This window comes from Prionailurus bengalensis, chromosome A2, assembly GCF_016509475.1.
Source record: "Prionailurus bengalensis isolate Pbe53 chromosome A2, Fcat_Pben_1.1_paternal_pri, whole genome shotgun sequence".
Classification (NCBI taxonomy): Eukaryota; Metazoa; Chordata; class Mammalia; order Carnivora; family Felidae; genus Prionailurus; species Prionailurus bengalensis.
This window is the reverse complement of record NC_057348.1, coordinates 127,241,760-127,263,289: the sequence shown is the minus strand read 5'-3', so window position 1 is coordinate 127,263,289 and position 21,530 is coordinate 127,241,760. Positions and strand designations below refer to the sequence as shown.

At 37.4% G+C, this 21,530-nt stretch overlaps 2 protein-coding genes across 2 annotated transcripts in view; one reads left to right on the top strand and one right to left on the bottom strand.

Annotated features, from left to right (window-relative positions):
• GPR141 (G protein-coupled receptor 141) overlaps positions 1-13,380 on the bottom strand; it is a 45,567-nt gene extending 32,187 nt beyond the window's left edge. Inside the window, exon 1 of the mRNA XM_043589274.1 lies at positions 13,283-13,380. The gene's annotated coding sequence lies outside the window, so the exon portion shown is untranslated. The remainder of the gene's footprint in view (positions 1-13,282) is intronic.
• Positions 13,381-15,814: 2,434 nt separating this feature from the next.
• On the top strand, positions 15,815-18,118 carry LOC122488109 (60S ribosomal protein L10-like). Its single transcript, XM_043589276.1, has one exon. It carries the CDS (start codon positions 17,348-17,350, stop codon positions 17,912-17,914), a length of 567 nt encoding a protein of 188 aa, XP_043445211.1. The 5' UTR covers positions 15,815-17,347; the 3' UTR covers positions 17,915-18,118.
• The last annotated feature ends 3,412 nt before the right edge of the window (positions 18,119-21,530 follow it).

The window sequence follows — 21,530 nt, the reverse complement described above, 5'->3', positions numbered from 1 at the left end:
CCCTGAGGTTTTCAGAAAACAAAACAAAAACCAGCAACTGCCCCTAATCTTTACTCTCTAAGCCCTCCCAATGGTGCTGTAGCATCTGATCCTCTGCACGATGTCCTTCCCTGTTTGGAACGCCTGGAATGGTTTCAGGGTTTCTTTTTTCATGGTACTCTGGTTGTGCCAACTGCACAATAGACTTGCCTGGACAGTTGTGGGAAAACACTGACGCATGGCTCCCACTTCTAGAGACGAGCTTCGGCACCCATATTTTTAAAATGCTTTCCAAATATTTCTAATGGGCATCAAAGATAAAAACCACTGTCTCAATCTCAAATTGAACACCTGACCTCAGCTTCTTGTTTCTTTTTTTGTCAGACCCACATTTCTTGGTCATTTCAAATCAGCTGTATCAAGTGAGAGAACTTGCTCTATCCCTTCCCTCAATATGTTTTCCCAACACATTGAGGATAGGCCAATAAAAGCAGTTTTCAAAGTGGCCTAGGGTTTCTTGGTGTCTCACAGAAGGTACCTGGGAGAAGCAAATGTCATTGCAAATATAAATGTGTAAAGACATACAAGAGTAAATTAAAAGTAAATGATTAAAAAGATTTACCAGGCATTTTGAAAAATAACCAACATTGTACTTTTGAAAATGAAAAATATGCCAATAGAACCAGCATCCCAAAGGACATATTTGACAAAGAAAGTAAAAACTGGTGAGCTGTATAATGGATGTGAATCAATTCCTCATCGTACAGCACAGAAAGAAAAATAATAAGACAAAATGGACTGTATACCTTTTTTAGCACTTTAGATATAATTTATTTTATAATTCTCATAATAATCCCATAAAGAAATACTATTGCTTCCTTGCCTTAGAGATGAGGAAACTGAGGCATAGGGAGGCTACGTAACTTGCACAAGTTTCTATACCTAAGAAGAGATAGAGCCATTATATTTGACCTAGAGAGCCTGACTTCAATTTTGTTACTCAGCAACTATGTTATGTTATCATCAAGAAAATTGAAACCACAAAAAAAAAAGTTGATGTGGAGGCTGAATTTGTTCTAGAAGAGAAGATAGAGCAAAGTAAAGGCAGGTTTTTTTTGAGAGATAATTACTGAGACTTTTCCAGAATTGATGAAAAATAACTATCATCAGGTTCAGTAAGTTCAAAAAAGAATGAAAAGAAAAAGAGATAAATCCATACTTAGACACAGCAAAGTGAGAATGCAGAATGCTAAAGAAAAGGAGCCACTGATGTTAAAGGCAGCCCATTAGAGAAGATAGATCACCTAAAAAGAAAATCCTTTATACGGACAAGTGGGCTCTTATAAGCAGCAGTGGAGGTCAGAATACAGTAGGATAGTATCTTAAAAACAATGAGTAAAAATAATTACTGATGTACAAAGTATACCCAGCAAAATTCTTTCAAGGATGTGGATGAAAGAAAGACTTCTGTACAAATAAAAATTGACAGATTGTAACACCTAGTTCTTTACATTAGGAACATGTAGAAGATATATTTAAGGAAGAAGGAAATTTATACAAGAAGTGACAGAGGAAAAAATTTCTAATCAAAGAAACTGCAAATATATGGGTAAATCTAACCAGATTTTATATAAAACAGCAATAATAATATCTAATTTATTGGGGTAAAATATAAGACAAAACTAAAATACTGGGCAAAAATATAACGAGAGGAGGTTTTTGTCAATGTGTTCTAGGATCTGTGTTTGAGAGGAAAATATGATATTGTTTAACTTAGGGCTCTGAAAATAATATGAAATTTCATATTTCTTTGAAAGCACTAAAAGAATAAAAATATAATGTGTATCTTCCAAACCAGTAAGGAGGAAAAATGAAATGAAGAAAAGGCAAGTTCAATTGGTTAAAAAGGAAAGAAAACAAGGAAGGAAGGAAGGATGGACAGAAGGAAGGAAAGAAGGAAAGAAGTGAGGAAGGAGGAAGGGAAGGAAGGAAAGGTAAAGGGAAGAAGGGAAGAATGAAGCCTACAAAAAGATACACAAATAACACACTGAAGAGTAGGAATAGATGCACATTTCAGTAATGATTTATTTCAGTGAACAAACTCTGTAGTTAAAAAAGATTATCAGACTTTATGTCTAAAAATCCATTAGAATCCCATTATTTAGACATACCTTAAATAAAAGAACCTAGAAAGTTTGAAAGAAAAAGTACTAAAAAGCTACAGCAGGCAAACACTAACAAACAAACAAACAAAAAAAAAAAAAGAAAGGGAAGAAGGAATTGATATGTCTGTATCATCATGATTATAAAACAGGCCTGCAGTTCTATGCAATGAATGCTGTAATAGAAATAGGTACAGTCTATTGTGAGGGAAAAGGGGAAAAAAACCTCTTATCAGAGAGTTTAGGGGAAGATTGAAAGAATTTGAAGGAAGAAAAGGAAATAAACATTTGGCCAATGTTTGTTGAGCAGCTGCCTATTCCTGGCCGTGACCTGAGTGATTTATTTGCACTCTCTCCTTGTAATCCTTATGACAACTCTCTACAACATGAATTATTACCTTCAGGTTAAGTAGGTTGACTAGGGCTCATATGTGGCTGAACAGGACATTGAATTCAATTCTGTCAAACCAGACAACCCACCATGTGAAAACTGAGCCTTAAGTATTTATGTGTAGAATCACCAAATAAAATATAAGATAACCAGTTAGATTTGAATTCCAGATAAACAGCAAATAATTATTTTTGTACAAGTATCCCATGCAATATTTGGGACATACTTATACTAAAAAATTATTTATCATTTATCCAGAATTCAACTTTAACTGGGAGTCCTCTATTTTTGTTTTCTAAATCTGGCAGCTCTAGGTGAGATAAAAGGGAGGCCAGAGGTGAGCAGAGATATAACGGTGCTTAGCAAATGTCCCCCTTGTGTCCCAAAGCAAGACTCACCTCCTTTCCTCCTGTGACAACACATTTAAATAAATCAAAAAATATTTATGGTGTGCCATTTTCTTAATTGTTATTTAAGGAGGGGGGGTTAAACCAAGCTTGTGGGAGAAGAAGAACATAGGCTGGACTCTTCTTAAAAGAAAGAATATTATCTAGTGGGCTATATCCATAGAAATATATAGGAGCTGGGTATAAATTCATGTATAAGTTTTATGACTGTTAATTTGCATGAAAAATGTCATTGTGTGATATTCTATTTTAAACATAAAGTCATACAAATGCTCATGTGCCAGTTACCCATACACACTTGTATTTTTTTCTGCACATTTGGGGAATGGGAGATTCTAATTGATAATTCCTTTTAACCAAGAGCAGCGGCATAGCGTGTCGTTGGAGAGGTTCAGAGGGGAAACATCTCCTGCAAGATGCCCACCCCATCTTTCCACCTACAAGTCACAGATAGAGACAACCTGATACAGTGGTGATAGGTGACTTTTGCTTTCAACTGGGACACGATGTTATGCCTTACTAAAAGAGAAACCTATAAAAAGGGAATTGGGTGCTGAGGCTGGACATACTATGTTTTTCCAGTGCTTTGGTACTGAATTCCAGTTTCTGCATTTATTCCCAAACCCTAAGTTTTCAAAAGGTCAAACTGTAACAAAATGCCTTCTGCCCTATGTTTATTCTGACCCTATACTCTTTCTCTTTCTCTTTTTATGCCCCTAAGTCACCAATTCAATAACTTACTAAAATTGAGGCATAGGGTATAATGAAACAAATAAGGCTTAACACCAGCTCTACCAGTATCTGGATAACTGAGGACAAGTATTCAACCTCTCTGAGCTTCAGTTTAGCTACCAAGAGTTTTCCTTCAAGGAGCAAGGAAAGGAAGCACAGAATAATGGTTAGATAAGCCCTCTGGCCTCTTGAGCTCCACTTCCCACTATACAGGATCACAGAAGCAAATGATAGGAGGCACCGTCCTGATTCTGTCATGCTCAGAAACTGGTAGTTTATTTCAAATGTTTTTGGCAGTTTTATTAAAATAAAACACAAATTTATATTTACACATATTTTCCTATTATACACATTTAACTATTCAAAATATAAAATACAGGGGCGCCTGGGTGGCTCAGTTGGTTAAGTGTCCGGCTTCAGCTCAGGTCATGATCTCACAGTCTGTGAGTTCAAGCCCCGCGTCGGGCTCTGTGCTGACAGATCAGAGCCTGGAGCCTGTTTCAGATTCTGTGTCTCCCTCTCTCTCTGACCCTCCCCCGTTCATGCTCTGTCTCTCCCTATCTCAAAAATAAATAAACGTTAAAAAAAAAAAAACAAAATTCAAAACAAAACAAAACAAAATATAAAATACATTAAAAAAAATCCAAGTTGATTTGGGATTTCTGACTGCTTATAATCTAGATAAAAGGTTTTCAAACTACAGGTTAAGAGCCAAATCCCATCTGCCAGCTGATTTTGTAAGTAAAGTTTTATTAGAACACAGCCACACATATCTGTTCATGTATGATCTGTGGCTGCTTTCCTGCTACAATGACAGTTGAGCGATCATGGGAGGGACTATATGACCTACAAACTCAAAAATATTTACTATGTTTTTTAACAAAAAAAAAAGTTTTTTCCAGTCTCTGATTATAAATTGAAGGACTTATTTATTTATAAAGATTTTATTTATAGGGAGAGAGCATGTGCACACGGGTGAGGACATGATGGGGGGAGTGGCAGAGAGAGAGGAGACAGAGAATCCCAAGTGGGCTCCACGCCAATAGCATGAGGCTCGAACCTACAACCCCAAGATCAAGAGTCACACACTCCACCAACTGAGCCAGCCAGGCCCTGTGAAATCAATTTATTTAGATGGGCAGGAATTCATTCATGGGTTCCAGTGGTGCCAACAAGACAACAGCATATAAGACTGGAAGCTTTTATAATTAGAAGTCGTAGCTGATCTGGCTTCTAACCCCACCTTATATAGAATATGTACTGTGAGATAGAGAGAATTAAAGCTTGGCATGATGTCAAACATAGGCAATGTCAATAAATGTTCAGTCTCTTCGTTTAAACAGGTATTAAAATGAATATCAGCTTTTCCTCTATACTCTGTTTCATTTCAGAAGTGAAAAAGAGCAAAGGAGAGCAGTCAGGAGTGTCAGTCTGATAAAACGAGACAATGAAAGGCCTCTGTATAATTTTGTTTAAACACAGACAAAAACAAGGTCGCTGGGCCACACATGAAGTAGCATACATCCCCTTCCTTAGTTAAAATTAATGACCGAAACATAAAATGGCCTTTGCTTTCTGGCAACATCCAGTATAGCGCCAACCCCTACTTCTTGACACCCTCCCCTAAATCACTCCATCAAAGCCCAAATTCTATGATAGATTGTTTCTAACACTATCTTATTGAGTTAGCCCGTGGTCCCCCATGGTGTGTTTTCTCCCTCCCTGCAATGAGGGAGGGAGACCAGAGTTTAATTAAACTATAGGTATCCACGTGGTCTTTGATTGAATGTCATTGACAGATGGGACAGTGAGATGAGAATAGTTTCAGATTTATTGTAGGAACTATAAACTCTACAGTGGTTGTAGGAGGGAAGAAGGATGATAATTATTGAATAATACTGTGTCCTAGGCATTTTGCATATGTCAGTACTTTGGATCCTTACAATTCTCATTTGAGTTAGATGTGATCTCTCTTTTACGGACACAAAAGCTGAGGCTTGTTGGAGTTGACCAAGGTGTGGGGCGTGGCAGATGTGTTTGCCACTTAAAAGTATACAAAGGCCGAAAGACTCATGATTTTTTACAAAGAAAGCATAGCTAAAAGGAATAAGGCCTATATCTCCCCCTATGATAGCCTCTCTTGTATGTATGCACAGTACTGGGTATTGGGGCCAGGATGCACAGATCGTCTCTCTGAATATTCCTTCTCTCAGGCCACTGGATCGGAATCTATGGGGAGACTTAGCAATTGGTGCTTTTAACAAGTTGTTCAGGTGCTTCCAATACAGACACACCTGGAGAATCACTCTGTTAATGTAATGGACTGCCACATTCCTTGCCAGTCCTTCAAATTTCACACATCAAGTCTCAGTTGAGAGTCCCAACCTTCTGACCCCTCTGTCTTCACTGACCTTCCTACTCATGAAATTATCCCAGCTCTTAGAGTCCACATCATGCAACTCGTGCCTGAATACAGAGGCTGCTGGAGAAAACTCAAACAAAATTCACTTCCCTGACCTGCAACCGTATCCAGGTGACCTTAATCTTTGATTTTGTCATTATCAACATAAAGTAAAAATTATCTAAACCTAACCTGGAACAGAGCTTTTCTGTGTAATCCACTTCACTATGTTCTTTTGGGAAGCAATTAGTATTCCTGATAAAATGCTTTCAATTTTTTTCTAATAAGTCTTAATGGTATTAAGACCTGGTATAGAAAACTAGCTACTTGTACAAGCTACCTATACATCATCTGGCTAATGATTTTTACTCAACATTCTTTTTCTTTTTATGCAGTCTAACAAAAATTATCTAACCACTTTTTTCTTGTTAATGTCTCTGCCAAGAGCAACATCTTAGAATTGGCCTCTTTTAGATCTTTTTCTCTGAACAAAATTTGACATTAAACTTTCAAGTTCTTTTCATTGAATTTTTTTTCAATATACGAAATTTATTGTCAAATTGGTTTCCATAAAACACCCAGTGCTCATCCCAAAAGGTGCCCTCCTCAATACCCATCACCCACCCTCCCCTCCCGCCCACCCCCCATCAACCCTCAGTTTGTTCTCAGTTTTTAAGAGTCTCTTATGCTTTGGCTCTCTCCCACTCTAAACTCTTTTTTTTTTTCCTTCCTCTCCCCCATGGGTTTCTGTTAAGTTTCTCAGGATCCACATAAGAGTGAAACCATATGGTATCTGTCTTTCTCTGTATGGCTTACTTCACTTAGCATCACACTCTCCAGTTCCATCCACGTTGCTACAAAGGGCCATATTTCGTTCTTTCTCATTGCCATGTAGTACTCCATTGTGTATATAAACCACAATTTCTTTATCCATTCATCAGTTGATGGACATTTAGGCTCTTTCCATAATTTGGCTATTGTTGAGAGTGCTGCTATGAACATTGGGGTACAAGTGCCCCTATGCATCAGTACCCTTAGGTAAATTCCTAGCAGTGCTATTGCTGGGTCATAGGGTAGGTCTATTTTTAATTTTCTGAGGAACCTCCACACTTTTCATTAAATTTTCTTTAAAAATTTAGTAGTAAAATAAAGATTACTATACCTATCTCCTGCTTAGAAGCCATAAAAATTTTGACAAATACAGATCCTCATGATGACATGATCTTTGCATTTGTTTTACATGGATAAATTGTAGCTTTCCAAATATATTATTGTCTCCTAGACAGAAGGGGTCATAAATATCTTTGAATATTTCCACATGCCTCTCTACCTATAATATTAACAAAGAATGAAGTAGATAATAATCCCTATTTTACTCTTCATTTTTTTTCCTGAAAACAAGAAAAAATTTTATTTGACATTTGCTTCATGGGAAGAGATCTGAAACAGGCCAATTTAGCAATTTTGTTCTTGGTAGAGATATTTTTAGGATATATTGTAAATAATGTGGTGTATGGAAAGAGAGACTGGGGGAGTGGATTGATGAAATTTTTTAATTTAATTCTTGCATATCATGTGCAAATCCCAACTAAAGCTTTTCTAAGTCAGGCTCCTGCATAGAATAAAGTCTGTGCTAGATATGGTCAGTGCTCTGCAAAGAGATTACAACCTAGGGGAAAGAGAAGACTTGCATTAAAATAGTCTTAGGCACTGTGTAATAAATTACATGAGTGCCATTGTACAGGTGTGAAATAATAAGAAACACATATATTTGTCTCTGCCCCCAGTCCCTGACACAAAACTCCTAACTCCTTGTAAAACCCTAAGTGATAAGAGCACTCAGAACATGGTGACTCCGGGTGGGCTCCCAGATGGTTTCTGTATGGGGGGGGGTAGTCACCAGAAAGACCAAATCCCAAATTTTCAGTCCCATCCCATCCTCCAGAGAGGGGAGAGGGACTGGAAATGGAGTTCATAATTGATCAATCCCAAAAGTAGGGGCTTTGGAGAGCTTTCAGGTTGGTGAACATATCCATACTGGCAGGGCATCTCCCCTGACTCAATAGGGACAAGCTCCAGGGCTCAGGGTCCCTCCCAAGACCTTGCTTTATGTATCTCTTCATCTGGATGTTCATTTGTAACCTTTATAACATCCTTTAATAAACTGGTATACGTAAGTTAAGTGTTTCTTGAGTTCTGTAAGATGCTTTAGCAAATTAATCAAATCTGAGAAGGGAGTAGTGGAAGACTGTGTTTTGCAGCCAAATCTGACAGAGTGATGTGCACCATGAGGACCTACTACTTGTGATTGGTATCTGAAGCAGGCTGGGAGCAGTTTTTTGGGACTTGGCCTTTACCCTGTGGGGTCTGACTCTATCTCCAGGTAGACAGTGTCAGATCGAGTTAAATTATAGGTCACAGCTGGTATTGTGGAGAAATACTTGATGTGGGAAGAGAAGGCTCTGTACATTTGTTAACCAGAAATGTCAGAATTGAGGTATTCTGTATTAGTAGTAAAGGACACACCCATAAAAGGGAAAGAGTGGGTGGTTTTTCTAATACATCAGGTGATACAGAAAGAGGAGAACATTTCCATCTGTCAATGTCAGTGAAGGCCCTAAGACGTAGTTGCTGTGCTGGTTTTGACAACTAGGAGTCCCAGAGGGGAAAATGAGGCAGCAGTGGTCTAGGTATGGATCACAATTTTACAAAGAAGATAATGTGTAATATGCATTTGGGGAAAGATGAGATATTCTAATAATATCTCAGGGGGAACAGATTGGAGAATAGTGGGAGATAATTCATGTCAGGTGTTCTCAGACTAGACCCCAATATTTTCAAACCAGAGATCGCTGGGAGCCAGAATAGACAGGTGATTTATTTTTTCATGTGATTCTAACAATAGAACCAAGAATTTATCTTTCCAGAAAAGAGCAGATACTGTGATTCCATTTATCTGAAGGATTTAGAATAGTCAACATGAAAGAGACAGACAGTAGAATGGTGGTTACCAGGGTGTGAGTAGAGAGTAGGGATTTATTGTTTAAGGGGTACAGAGATTCAGTTTGGGATGATGAAAAAGTTTTGGAGATGGATAGTGGTGATGGTTGCATAATAATGTAGCTATATTTAATGCAACTGAACAGTACACTTAAACATGGTTAAAATGGTAAATTTTGTGTATTCTTTAGCAAAATAAAAATAAGAAACAGGAAAATAATTTGTCTTTAGGACAGACACTTGCTTTAGTCAAGAAAGGATAATTTTGGTGAGCTTTCTCATAGTACAACTAGAAGGTACTGAAGATGCTTCATATGTGGATGGACTGCATTTCTGTTCAATGGGCCTTGCTCTTTAGAGATGATTATGGAACAAACTTATTTTTGATACACTCTAAACAGAGCTTCACATAGGAAGGGAGAAACCTGAATTTGTCGATGTGAAGGTAAGGAGAGAAGTGTTCTGCCCCAGAATCATGAGTAGGCCTCAGTAGCATGGCCACACCCCAGGGCTAATGAGAGGTAGCTGTTGGATACCTCCACAAAGAAGTAGTAATGCCCACATCAGGTGATCCTAACTTTAACTTTTTCATTTCCTTCTACAAAATTGTAATTTTTAAGTTATCATCAAGCCTTCAATATAGTTCACAGGCCAGCAAACCACAGCCGGTGGACCAGCCACCTGTTTTTATAAGTAAAGTTTTTATCTCATCACAGATACTTGTTTATGTATTATCTGTGGCTGCTTTTGCATGACACCTGTAGAGTTGAGTAGTTGTGGCAGAGATTGTATGGTCTATGAAACCTAAGATGTTTATTATCTAGTCCTTCCAAGAAAAAGTTTGCAGAAAAATTTGTTACAGATTCAAGTCAGTTGTGTTTGAGAGGGAACCAGAGGTGCCTTGTTCACTTTCTGGAATGAAGCCAGCCAGAAAGGTGCAGAGGTGGGGTGCCTGGCTGGCTCCATTGGTTGAGAATCCAACTCTTGATCTCGGCTCAGATCATGATTTCATGATTCATGAGATCGAGCCTCACATCAGTCTCTGTGCTGACAGCACGGAGCCTGCTTGGGATTCTCTCTCTCCCTGTCTCTCTCTGCCCTTCCCCTGCTTGATCACTCTCAAAATAAATAAATAAATATTTTAAAAAAGAAAAGAAAAGAAAGAAAGGTGCAGCAGTGATCTGCAGATAGATCCCAGGGCAGCAGTCAGATGAGAGGCACCCGCTGCTTTGGGCTTATAGAACACTGAAGCACAGCCCAGAATATCTCAAAAATCCTTCAGGAAGGGACGGAGCTTCCTGTCATAATTTAAGCCAGACCTTGGACCTTAAATATAATTGGGTTATATATTTGAGATCCCATTTATGAAGGTTTGGAATTTTGGACTCTATGTAGGACTAATCTCAATTCCTAAGGAGATCCAGGAATATGACTTTAGCACAACCTCTAACAGTTGAACAAGTGGTGTTATTTAATGCAGCATGACACTGCACAGGCATGCTCTGTAATTACATCCCAAAGTGAATAGTTTGTTGCTATTTACCTAACAGCTTTTGCAATGGAGGGGGAGTGAAAGCAGGGAAGGAGGTGGGATGCACTTTTCTGAATAAGGACATTTCAGGCATAACTCCAGATGTACACAGGACTGCACAGGCTTTTTATTAACATTTCTTAAATTTTTTAAATCTTAAGATTTAAATTTCCCTAGAGTAGTGAATGAATCACTAGCCAGCTATTGTAAATTGAATTCCCCTTTCATAAAATGAAATTATTCCTAGATAGAGAAGAGAGGTACATTTCAATTGCAAGTCATTCTCTACCCTGTGTAGCTGTGGGGAATCCCAAGTGAATGGTGCTCAGATTTTGGCATCATCATTTGGCAAGGCAATGGAAATCAGGCTGAACTTCTTTATCAGAGAACGGAGTGTTACTGTAAGTACTATTAGATCTGAGTTTTGGATTGCCTGTTTATGTGTAATGCTCTAGCTGGTACAACCAACTACCTGGTCTTAGCAGGAAGGGCTCAGACACTGAGCATGCTGCTATTCCTTAATCAAACACCACTCTCCATCACTCCCTCCCACAGACTAGGTTACTGGAACATCTGTAACATGTGAATTAAATTCAACAAACTTCACTCTTGTTAAAAAAGATGACTTAATCCCCAGGAACTGCAATCTTTAGTTGACCAAGTATTTTGAAATCACGGTTATGTCCAAAGTTGAAAAGAGAAGCAATCTTTGGCCTTAGCAATGATTGTTTTTAGAGCATTTTGGGTGCTAGGCCTTCAATGTGTCTGTAATTATGTGCCATAATAGGATTATCTTTTCATTCATTCATTCATTCATTCAAATATACATTCCAGAGATGTTGAGCACTTAGTATGTGACATTGTTCCCAAATACAAGGATGAAAAATGCATAGTTCCTGCTCTTACAGAAGTCATATTTTTAGGAAAGAAACTCTGCTTAGGTTAAATTCGATTATGGTTATCATGACTAATACCATTGTCATCAAAAATAAGATAAGACCATAAGAATATTTAATTAATATTTTGACATAATTCATACCAGATTTGAAGACACTTTGCAAAGTAATATCTCAAAAAATGTCTGACTAATTGCAGAATTTTTGTCAAAGCTATTATTTGGAAGGATATTACTGATTTGTGCATATTACAATCTTCTTTAGTATATTTTTGACATGTTATTTTGGTCATAATGTGCTCATAACATCTATTGTAGTGTTAGCACAGTGGCTTAGACATAGTAGACATCCAATAAACATTTCATTGAATTTTAGATTTGGAAAGCATCTTTAGGAATCATCTAGTCCTGTGGTCCTTGACCTTAAATTGGGTTTCGAACCCCTCAAAAATCTGATGAAATATGTGGGCTTTTTTTCTCATTAAGAAGCAGCATATTTACATACACTCAGACTCTTGTATACAACTTTAGGGGATTGGTGGATCACCCTACGTATCATCCACAAACTCCTACATCTTCCACTTTATAATTGTTGGAAATCATTGCCTAGAACAGGAGTTGGAAAGCTATGGCCCTGAGGCCAAATATAGCTCATCTCCCATTTTTGTATCGCCTGTGAGCTAAAGATGGTTTTTACATTTTTGAATGGTTTCATATTATCTTCAATTTTGCCTCCTGGATGGCAAAACCTAAATTATTTACTATCTTGTCCTTTATAGAAAAAATTTGGCAAGCCCTGGCCTAAAATGGTTAGAAAATATTTTCTAAATCACTCAGCCAATTACTAGAAAACAGAAGACTAGAATTCATACCACTTGATTCCTCATTTATTGTTCTCATTACTCCTGTTGATCAGTTAAAATATTGACTGATTGATTGACTTAAACCCAATAAAAAATATAACAAGGAGTTGTAAATCTGGAATCCTTAATAAAATTTCTTAGACAAATAATTATGCAGTTGTATAGGAAGTTGAAATCCAGGAATTAAGTGACTCATCCAAAATTATATTACAAATTTGTTAAGCAAGATTAAACTCAAACTCAAGTTGTATATTACTGACTTACTTTTTTAAAGTTTACATTATATTTATTTCACATATTTGAAGTGCAATACTTCTTGCAATTCTGTGATTTTAAAGTTGTTTTCAGATTCCCTCTGTCATGTAGTACTGCAAAAATAGGATAAAAGAATCATAATAACCATTATTACACATGTTACTTTGAATATACTTCTTTTAGAAATTTCAAAGTGCCTGACTGCTGTTGATTGTTTTCTTCTATTGATTAAGGCTGCCAGAATAGTTTTAAACCATATGTGAGAATATTACCAATAATAGAGCTTAAAGATTTTCAGAGGAAAAAAACACTTAAAATATAAACATTTTAATAATATGTAAATGCAATATCAAATGCCCAAAGGCCTCTATGATGGTTTTAACAAGACTCTCTTTTTTTCTTTTTTCTTGACAGATTCCGAAACCACTTTTGTTCATTTTTGACCACATATAAAAACTGGGTGTCACCTTCAGAGCAGTGTGTACTACATGGCAAGAACTGGACAATTCCTTTTCTAAAGGAGGAATTGTGATCAAGAGGAAATAAGCTTGCTTTGTACAGCGAGACTGAAGATTCTGAATTAGAACTTCAATGGTAAGTTCAGTATGTTCTCTTCGCGCATAACCTTCATTCATGAGCGCCCCACTCCAGGTCTTCCGCACTTACCTGAAAAAGCCAGATTTCTCAGGGAGGTGCTGAGATGGGCCACCTGTCTGAATTCCAGATGGGATTCTTTTCTAGTAATAAGTCTGCTTGGGCACTTCCACAGACTGCGTGCATTCGAAAGGCCCAGCCAGTTCACTAAACCAAAAGGAAACTGGTGTGTTCGAAGTTCCGCAAGAGCGTCAACAGCAACCACAAAACCTCAAAACTATTTCAAACACACTAGCGTTGAAAAACCAGGACCTTAAAAAGATGAACAGTAATCCAAGTTGCAAAATGACAACAAGGCCAACTGTCAAGAAATATTAAGGTTTTAGGACTACTGTAAGAATCCATTAAGGAAAAAAAATGATATTATCAAAAACAAAAAGGGGAGATAAACTGTGTGTTGTGTTTGGGATGAAAGATTGTATATGTAGTATTTCCCTTCGAAAATTGACAGAGTTGTTCTGTCACCCACTGGGGACCTAGAACTACTATTCTTATCATGTATTTTGGTGATTAGCTCTGTCATGGATATATAATATTGCCTATGATATGACACTGAACAGTTGATTTACTTAGAGTGAGAGAGAGGATGGTTCAAGCAGAGACCATTAGAATGGCAGAATAAGGGAGTACATTTGTCCACAGCCTTGCTTTTTAGACTCTTAACATTATCTCCAAAAGAAGATAAGCACACAGTCACAGAGATAAACGGCAAGTATTTGAAAGAAAAATAAGTTCCTCAAACTGCTCTAATTTGTCTAGCTTATTATGCAGCACTGTAATAGTCTAGAAATATTATAATTATTGTGTAAATTACATGATAATTTTGCATAGAAATCTGTGAGTTAAAGTGTTAATTTATTAAATATCAACATTTTATTTTTTTTTTAATTTTTTTTTCAACGTTTATTTATTTTTTTGGGACAGAGAGAGACAGAGCATGAACGGGGGAGGGGCAGAGAGAGAGGGAGACACAGAATCGGAAACAGGCTCCAGGCTCTGAGCCATCAGCCCAGAGCCTGACGCGGGGCTCGAACTCACAGACCGCGAGATCGTGACCTGGCTGAAGTCGGACGCTTAACCGACTGCGCCACCCAGGCGCCCCAAATATCAACATTTTAAATATACTCCAGTTTTTAGCTCTAATTTGACATTTCTGCATTAAAAAAAAGAGAAAAGCGAGCATCAAACACACCATCCCTGGGTTCTCTCTACTTTCAAGGCCCTAATTAGAATTATGATTTTGGTAATTTCTGATGATTTCCGGTTTCCTGTCAAATGCTGAAGAATATTCTAGGCAAACAGTTTGCAATCCCTGTTTCTAATTATTCACATTTCTTGTTTTACGCCTAGTATTATTAGTGCATCTGACTATTGTTTTTTAGTTTCAAGGGAAGGCCTCTTTGTCTGGAAAGTCTTCAGCTGCAGCAGATGTGCCCTTTTTGTGTTATAGGAGTAAAAATGTTATATGTTTCAAAATAACTCAAACTGCAGGAATTTTAATTTTTAGTAATGGTAGAGAAGACTGTTCCAGACACACCCACCTTCTAAGAACAACTAAAAAAAAAAAAAAAAAGGATAGAATATAAAACCTATTGGTTTGAAGGCTATAGAAAGCTGGCCAGGTCATGAGAACCTGAAAAAGCAAAATCCCCAGGAAAAGAGAAGTACAAAAGGTGAACCTGATTTTTAATTCTAATTTTCACTCAAGGTGTTTCTGATTTGTAAGTGGCCACTGAGAGGCAGAGAAATTGAGCAGAAAGGGGTAGTTAGGAAGCTCAGATGTGAAGGATACCTGTTTAGGGGCAAAATTAGGGTCCAGGGACCACAAAGAAGGTGGCACCCTTATAGTTAAGCTTTCAAGTGGGACCTTTACAGGACTTCACCTTTGGAGAAGGCATGAACTAGAAATGCTATGTCATCACAAGATTAGAGCCAAATTTCTAATCTACTAAATTAGTTAGGTAAATAGATAATCAGTGAATAGGTTAAGGGATTCATCATCATCTTAACAGCCTCCCTCTTACCATGAGCAAAAGTTATCTCTGGAGGGGCACCTGGGTGGCTCAGTCGGTTAAAACCTCCCACTCTTGATTTTGTCTCAGGTCATGATCTCACAGTTCGTGAGATCACATTCTGTACTGGCAGCATGGAGCCTGTGTGGGATTCTCTCTCTACCTCTCTCTGCCTCTCTCTATCTCTCCCCTGCTCACACACACTCTCTCTCCCTTTATAAAGAAATAAATAAACACTTAAAAAAAGTAATTTCTGGAGCCAAAAAAAAAGTCTAGAGAATGATAACACTTTCTAAATCTGTAAATTAGCTCTGAAAATTTTTGCATGTATTGTTCAAGGTTCTGTAAAAAAAAAAACAATATATATATATATATATATATATATATATATAATTTGAAGATACAATTGGCTTTATTTTTTAAAGTTTATTTGTTTAACTTGAGATAGAGATTGGGGGAGGGGGGCAGAGAGAAGGGAGAGAGAGAATTCTAGGCAGGCTCCACACTGTGCTGTCAGTGCAGAGCCCCATGTGGGGCTCAATCTCATACTGTGAGATCGTGACCTGAGCCAAAATCAAGATCAGATGCTTAACCCACTGAGCCATCTAGGCACCCCTATAACTGGTCTTATTAAATGACCCATGAATCAGGCAGCATCGCATCTAGCAAGTAGAGGGGAGTTCCTCAAGTTTCAGTTGATATTAATAGGCTACTTATGTCAGAAGATAAGACCTAATAACCAAAATCACAAAAATAAACCTAAAATAGAAACAAATGCATAAGGAGATACAGATTGAAGGACTTTAAAATAACTGATTAATAGTTTGAAGAAATAAGGTGAAATGCAGAGAATTTTACATTTCTTTTGGGAATCTAGCTTTTAAAATTCAAATGGAAATTCTGAAACAGAAAAATAAAATAATAAAATTAAATACTCAACTGATGGGGCTAATAGAAGATGAGACACAGAAAATGGAGCTAGAATAAATCAGAAGAAAATATCAGATTGAAGAACAGAGGAGGGAAGAAAGGATAAAAATTACACAAAATCACATGAAGACACAGGGGAAAGTCCTAACATGCCCAGAATTGGTGTCCTAGAAAGAGAGAAGAGAAAGAATTAGGCAGAACCAATATTTAAAGAGGTAATAAGATAAAGAATTATACAAGCCCCCTAATATAATAGTATCTAAATGAGTGAGCAATCACAAACAAAGGTTTTAGACTACATGAAAAAAAGTACATGACACTAAACGTTGATTAAGAGACACACTTGAAATGCAACACACAAAAAAACTAAAATAGATGAATGAAAAAAAATTTTAAGGCCAATATAACTATCTATATTTTATATATTTATCAGGTAAATTAGACTATAAGGCAAGACACTTTATTGGAAATAAACACAGGAAATTTTATTATGATAAAAGAGTTAATATTTCCAAAATATTATAGTTGTAAATTTGTTACACTTAATAATGAGTTTCAACATATGTAAAGCAAAATAATGATGCAACTAAAAGGAAAATGGACAAATCCATTATCATAGGGAGATTTTTAACAGATGTCTCTTAGTAACTGATACACCAAACAGACAAAAATTCAACATGGATACAGTAGATTTGAACAATGCAATAAATAAACTTGACCTTATTTACATACCTTATACTCAGCAAATGCAAAATTCATATCAAATGCCAAGCCAGTTAACCAAATGATGAATCTAAAAGAAACCTTAAAAAATATCAAAAAGTAAAATTATACAGAGCACATTTTCTGACAACAGTGAAGTTAGGATAGAAATCAATAATGAAACAAGATAATATTAAAAATTTTATATTTGAAAAGTACTCAATAAACTTTTAAGTAATTCAAACACTAAGAGAATGAATACAAATGAAAATTAGGAGACATTTTTCTTTGAATTATAGTGAAAGTTCAATGTATCAAAACTTTTAGAATACAGCTATAGACATACTTAAATGCTTTAACTAGGAGTAAAAAGCTGAAAATAACCTCTTTTCCTTTGGCTTGCCACTGGGCCCATGGGCCCAGTCGTATTGCCATGGGCCACCACTCATCCCGGTGTTACTGGTATTGTAAGAACAAGCAGAGTCCAAAGTCTTGTTTCTGCAGAGGTGTCCCTGATGCCAAGGTCCGCATCTTTGACCTTGGGCAGAAGAAGGCAGAAGTGGAGCAGTTCCCACTGTGTGGCCACAGAGTGCCAGAGGAATACGAGCAGCTCTCCTCTGAAGCCCTGGAGGCTGTCCGTATGTGTGCTAACAAGTACATGGTGAAAAGCTGTGGCAAAGATGGTTTTTGCATCCAAATGCGGTTCCATCCCTTGCACGTCATCCTTATCAACAAGATGTTGTCCTGTGCTGGAGCTGACAGGCTCCAGACAGGTGTGTGGGGTGCCTTTGGAAAGCCCCAGGGCACAGTGGCCAGGGTCCACATTGGCCAAGTCATCATGTCCACCAGTACCAAGGTACAGAACAAGGAGCATATGATTGAGACGCTATGCAGGGCCAAGTTCAAGTTCCTTGGCTGCCAGAAGAGTCACATTTCCAAGAAGTGGGGCTTTACTAAGTTTAATGTGAATGAATTTGAAGACATGATGGCTGAAAAGTAGCTTATCCCAGATGGCTATGGCTTTGGTCAAATACATCCCTAATTGTGGCCCCTTGGACAAATGGTAGGCTCTGCACTCATGAGAACCTTGACACTGCCTGCTCCTTATTCACGCCCACAATAAACCCTGCTTCCTGTCAAAGAAAAAAAAAAAAGCTGAAAATAAATCATCCAAGTATCCATTTCCACTAGTTAAAAAAATTAGGCTGAGGCAACAGGCACATGAAAAGATGCTCAACTTCACACCTCATCAGGGAAATACAAATCAAAACCACACTGAGATATCACCTCACTCCAGTCAGAGTGGCTAAAATGAACCAAATAAGAAGACTATAGATGCTGGAGAGGATGTGGAGAAACGGGAAACTTCTTGCACTGTTGGTGGGAATGCAAACTGGTGCAGCACCTCTGTAAAACAGTGTGGAGGTTCCTCAAAAAGTTAAAAATAGATCTACCCTATGACCCAGCAATAGCACTGCTAGGAATTTACCCAAGGGATACAGGAGTACTGATGCACAGGGGCACTGGTACCCCAACGTTTATAGCAGCACTTTCAACAATGGCCAAATTATGGAAAGAGCCTAAATGTCCATCAACGGATGAGTGGATAAAGAAGTTGTGTTTTGGGGCGCCTGGGTGGCGCAGTCGGTTAAGCGTCCGACTTCAGCCAGGTCACGATCTCGCTGTCCGTGAGTTCGAGCCCCGCGTCAGGCTCTGGGCTGATGGCTCAGAGCCTGGAGCCTGTTTCCGATTCTGTGTCTCCCTCTCTCTCTGCCCCTCCCCCGTTCATGCTCTGTCTCTCTCTGTCCCCCCGCCCCCCCCCAAAAAAAGAAGTTGTGTTTTAGGGGCTCCTGGGTGGCTCAGTCGGGTAAGCAACCGACTTCAGCTCAGGTCATGATCTCGCAGTTTGTGAGTTCAAGCCCTGCCTCGGGCTCTGTGCTGAGAGCTCAGAGCCTGGAGCCTGCTTCAGATTCTGTGTCTCCCCCTCTCTCTACCCCTCCCCTGCTCACGTTCTGTGTCTCTCTGTCTCTCAATAATAAATGTTAACAAATTTTTTTTTTAAAGTTGTGGTTTATATATACAATGGAATACTACTTGGCAATGAGAAAGAATGAAATACAGCCTTTTGTAGCAACGTGGATGGAACTGGAGAGTGTTATGATAAGTGAAATAAGTCATACAGAGAAAGACAGATACCATATGTTTTCACTCTTATGTGGATCCTGAGAAACTTAACAGAAGACCATGGGGGAGGGGAAGGAAAAAAAAAAAGTTAGAGAGGAAGGGAGCCAAACCATAAGAAACTCTTAAAAACTGAGAATAAAATGGGGTTTGATGGGGGGTGGGAGGGAGGGGAAAGGGGGTGATGGGCATTGAGGAGAGCACCTGTTGGGATGAGCACTGGGTGTTGTATGGAAACCAATTTGATAATAGATTTCATATTAAAAAATAATAAAAAAATAAACTTATGGTAAACATAAAAAAAAATTAGGCCAAGGAAGAGCAAAAAGAAACAAATAATAAAATTAAAAACATATATCAGTAAAACATAAAACAAATGTGCTAGAGAAAATAAATCTAATAATACATTTTAAAAGACTAATTAATTTCACAAACCCTGGAAAGACAGATCAAGAAAAAAAGAAAGTGCACAAAATACCAATATCAAGAATGATTTTTTTTATAACAAAGGGTCTTAACTATAGATCCCATTGTTAAGGAAATAAAAACAAAAGGATATCATATCAGTTTGGGGGTAATAATTTCGATGAAATGATTTAGAAAGCCATAACTTAGGGGTGCCTGGGTGGCTCAGTCAATTAAGTGTCTGACTTTGGCTCAGGTCATGATTTCATGGCTATGGGTTCAAGACCCACATTGGGCTCTTTGCTGATGTCTCTGACAGCTCGGAACCTGGAGCCTGCCTCAGATTCTGTCTCAGTCTCTCTGTGCCCCTCCCCCACTCGCACTCTGTCTCTTTCTCTCTGTCAAATATAAATAGATATTTTTTTTAAAAAGCCATAATTTACCAAAATGGTTAAAGTGGCACAAGAAGAAATATAAAATGCAAAGAATTTAGTATCTACTAAATGAAATGAATCTGTAACTAAAACCCTATGAAAGAAATTTCCATGTCCATCAATTTTACTAATCAGTTCCTCCAAATATTTAGAAATAAACTCAACCTTACATATACTATTCCATAGCTCAGAAAAAGAGAAAAATTTTCCAAGTTATTTGTTGAGGTCATCATAATTTTCATAGCAAATACTGGTAAGAACATTACAATAAAGACCTAAGAGAGATTAACTTTCATTTATATAGACACAAAGCCTATACAAAATATTAGCAAAGCAAATCCAGTGATATAAAAAAAATGATAATATATTATGGTCAGGTGAGAATTATTCCAGGAAGGCAAGATAGTCTAACGTGAAAAATCAATGAATGCAATTTACCACATAAACCAAATAAAGGAGAACAATCATATGATCATCTCAAATAGAGACCAAAACACATCTCTGAATAAAATTCAACATCCATCCATGATTTAAAAAAGAAAAATGACAAACTAAGAATAGAAGGATATTTACAAAATCCTATAGCAAACATCATGTGTCACTGAGAAACATTGAAAGCTGTCCTCTTGATATTAGATGTTCAGTTCAACATAGTATCCTCGCCCAGTGTGATGAGGCAAAACAGTCAATGAAAGGTATAAATATTGGAGGGGTGCCTGGCTGGTTCAGTTTGGTATGTAGAGTGTGTGACTCTTGATCTTGGGGTTGTAAATTCAAGTCCCACATTGGGTATAGAGACTACTTTTAAAAAAATAAAATATTTTTTAAAAATGGTATAAGTATTAGAAAGAAAGAAATAAAACTGTCTTTATTTGCCAGTGGAATAATTGTATACATAAAACTTCCAAAGACTACAGGCACACTAATAGAATAAATTTATTAATTTAGCAAAACAGTTACATGTTAATTTGCAAAAAATCAATCATATGTCATGATTGCAACACACAAGCAGAGAATACAATTTTTAAAATAATACCTTTATTTATTTATTTATTTACTTACTTACTTATTTATTTTTAGAGAGAGAGAGAGAGTGTTCAAGCATGGGAAAGGAACAAAGGGAGAGAGAGAGAATCTTAAGCAGGCTCGATGCTCAGCACAGAGCCCAATGCAGGGCTCAATCCCATGACCCTGGGATCATGACCTGAGCTGAAATCAAGAACTGGGCACTCAACTGTCTGAGCCACTAAAGTGCCCCTAAAATAATACCATTTAAATTAGGATCAAAGAATATTAAAATAAATCTAACAGAATATCAGCAGATCTTCTATGTAGGATACTGTATAACATTGAGAGAAATTTTAAAAAGACCTCAGTGAATGGAAGACTATATATTACTTTCAGATAAAAAAATTCAGTATCGTGAGGATGTCTGTTCTCCTCTAAGCTACCTATATTCAATGCATTTCCTTTTTTGTTTTCATTTTAATTCCAGTGTAGTTGATGTACAATGTCATATCAGTTTCAATTGTCCCATTTAGTGATTCAGTAGTTCCATATATTGCTCAGTGCTCATCAGAGTAAGTGCACTCTTAA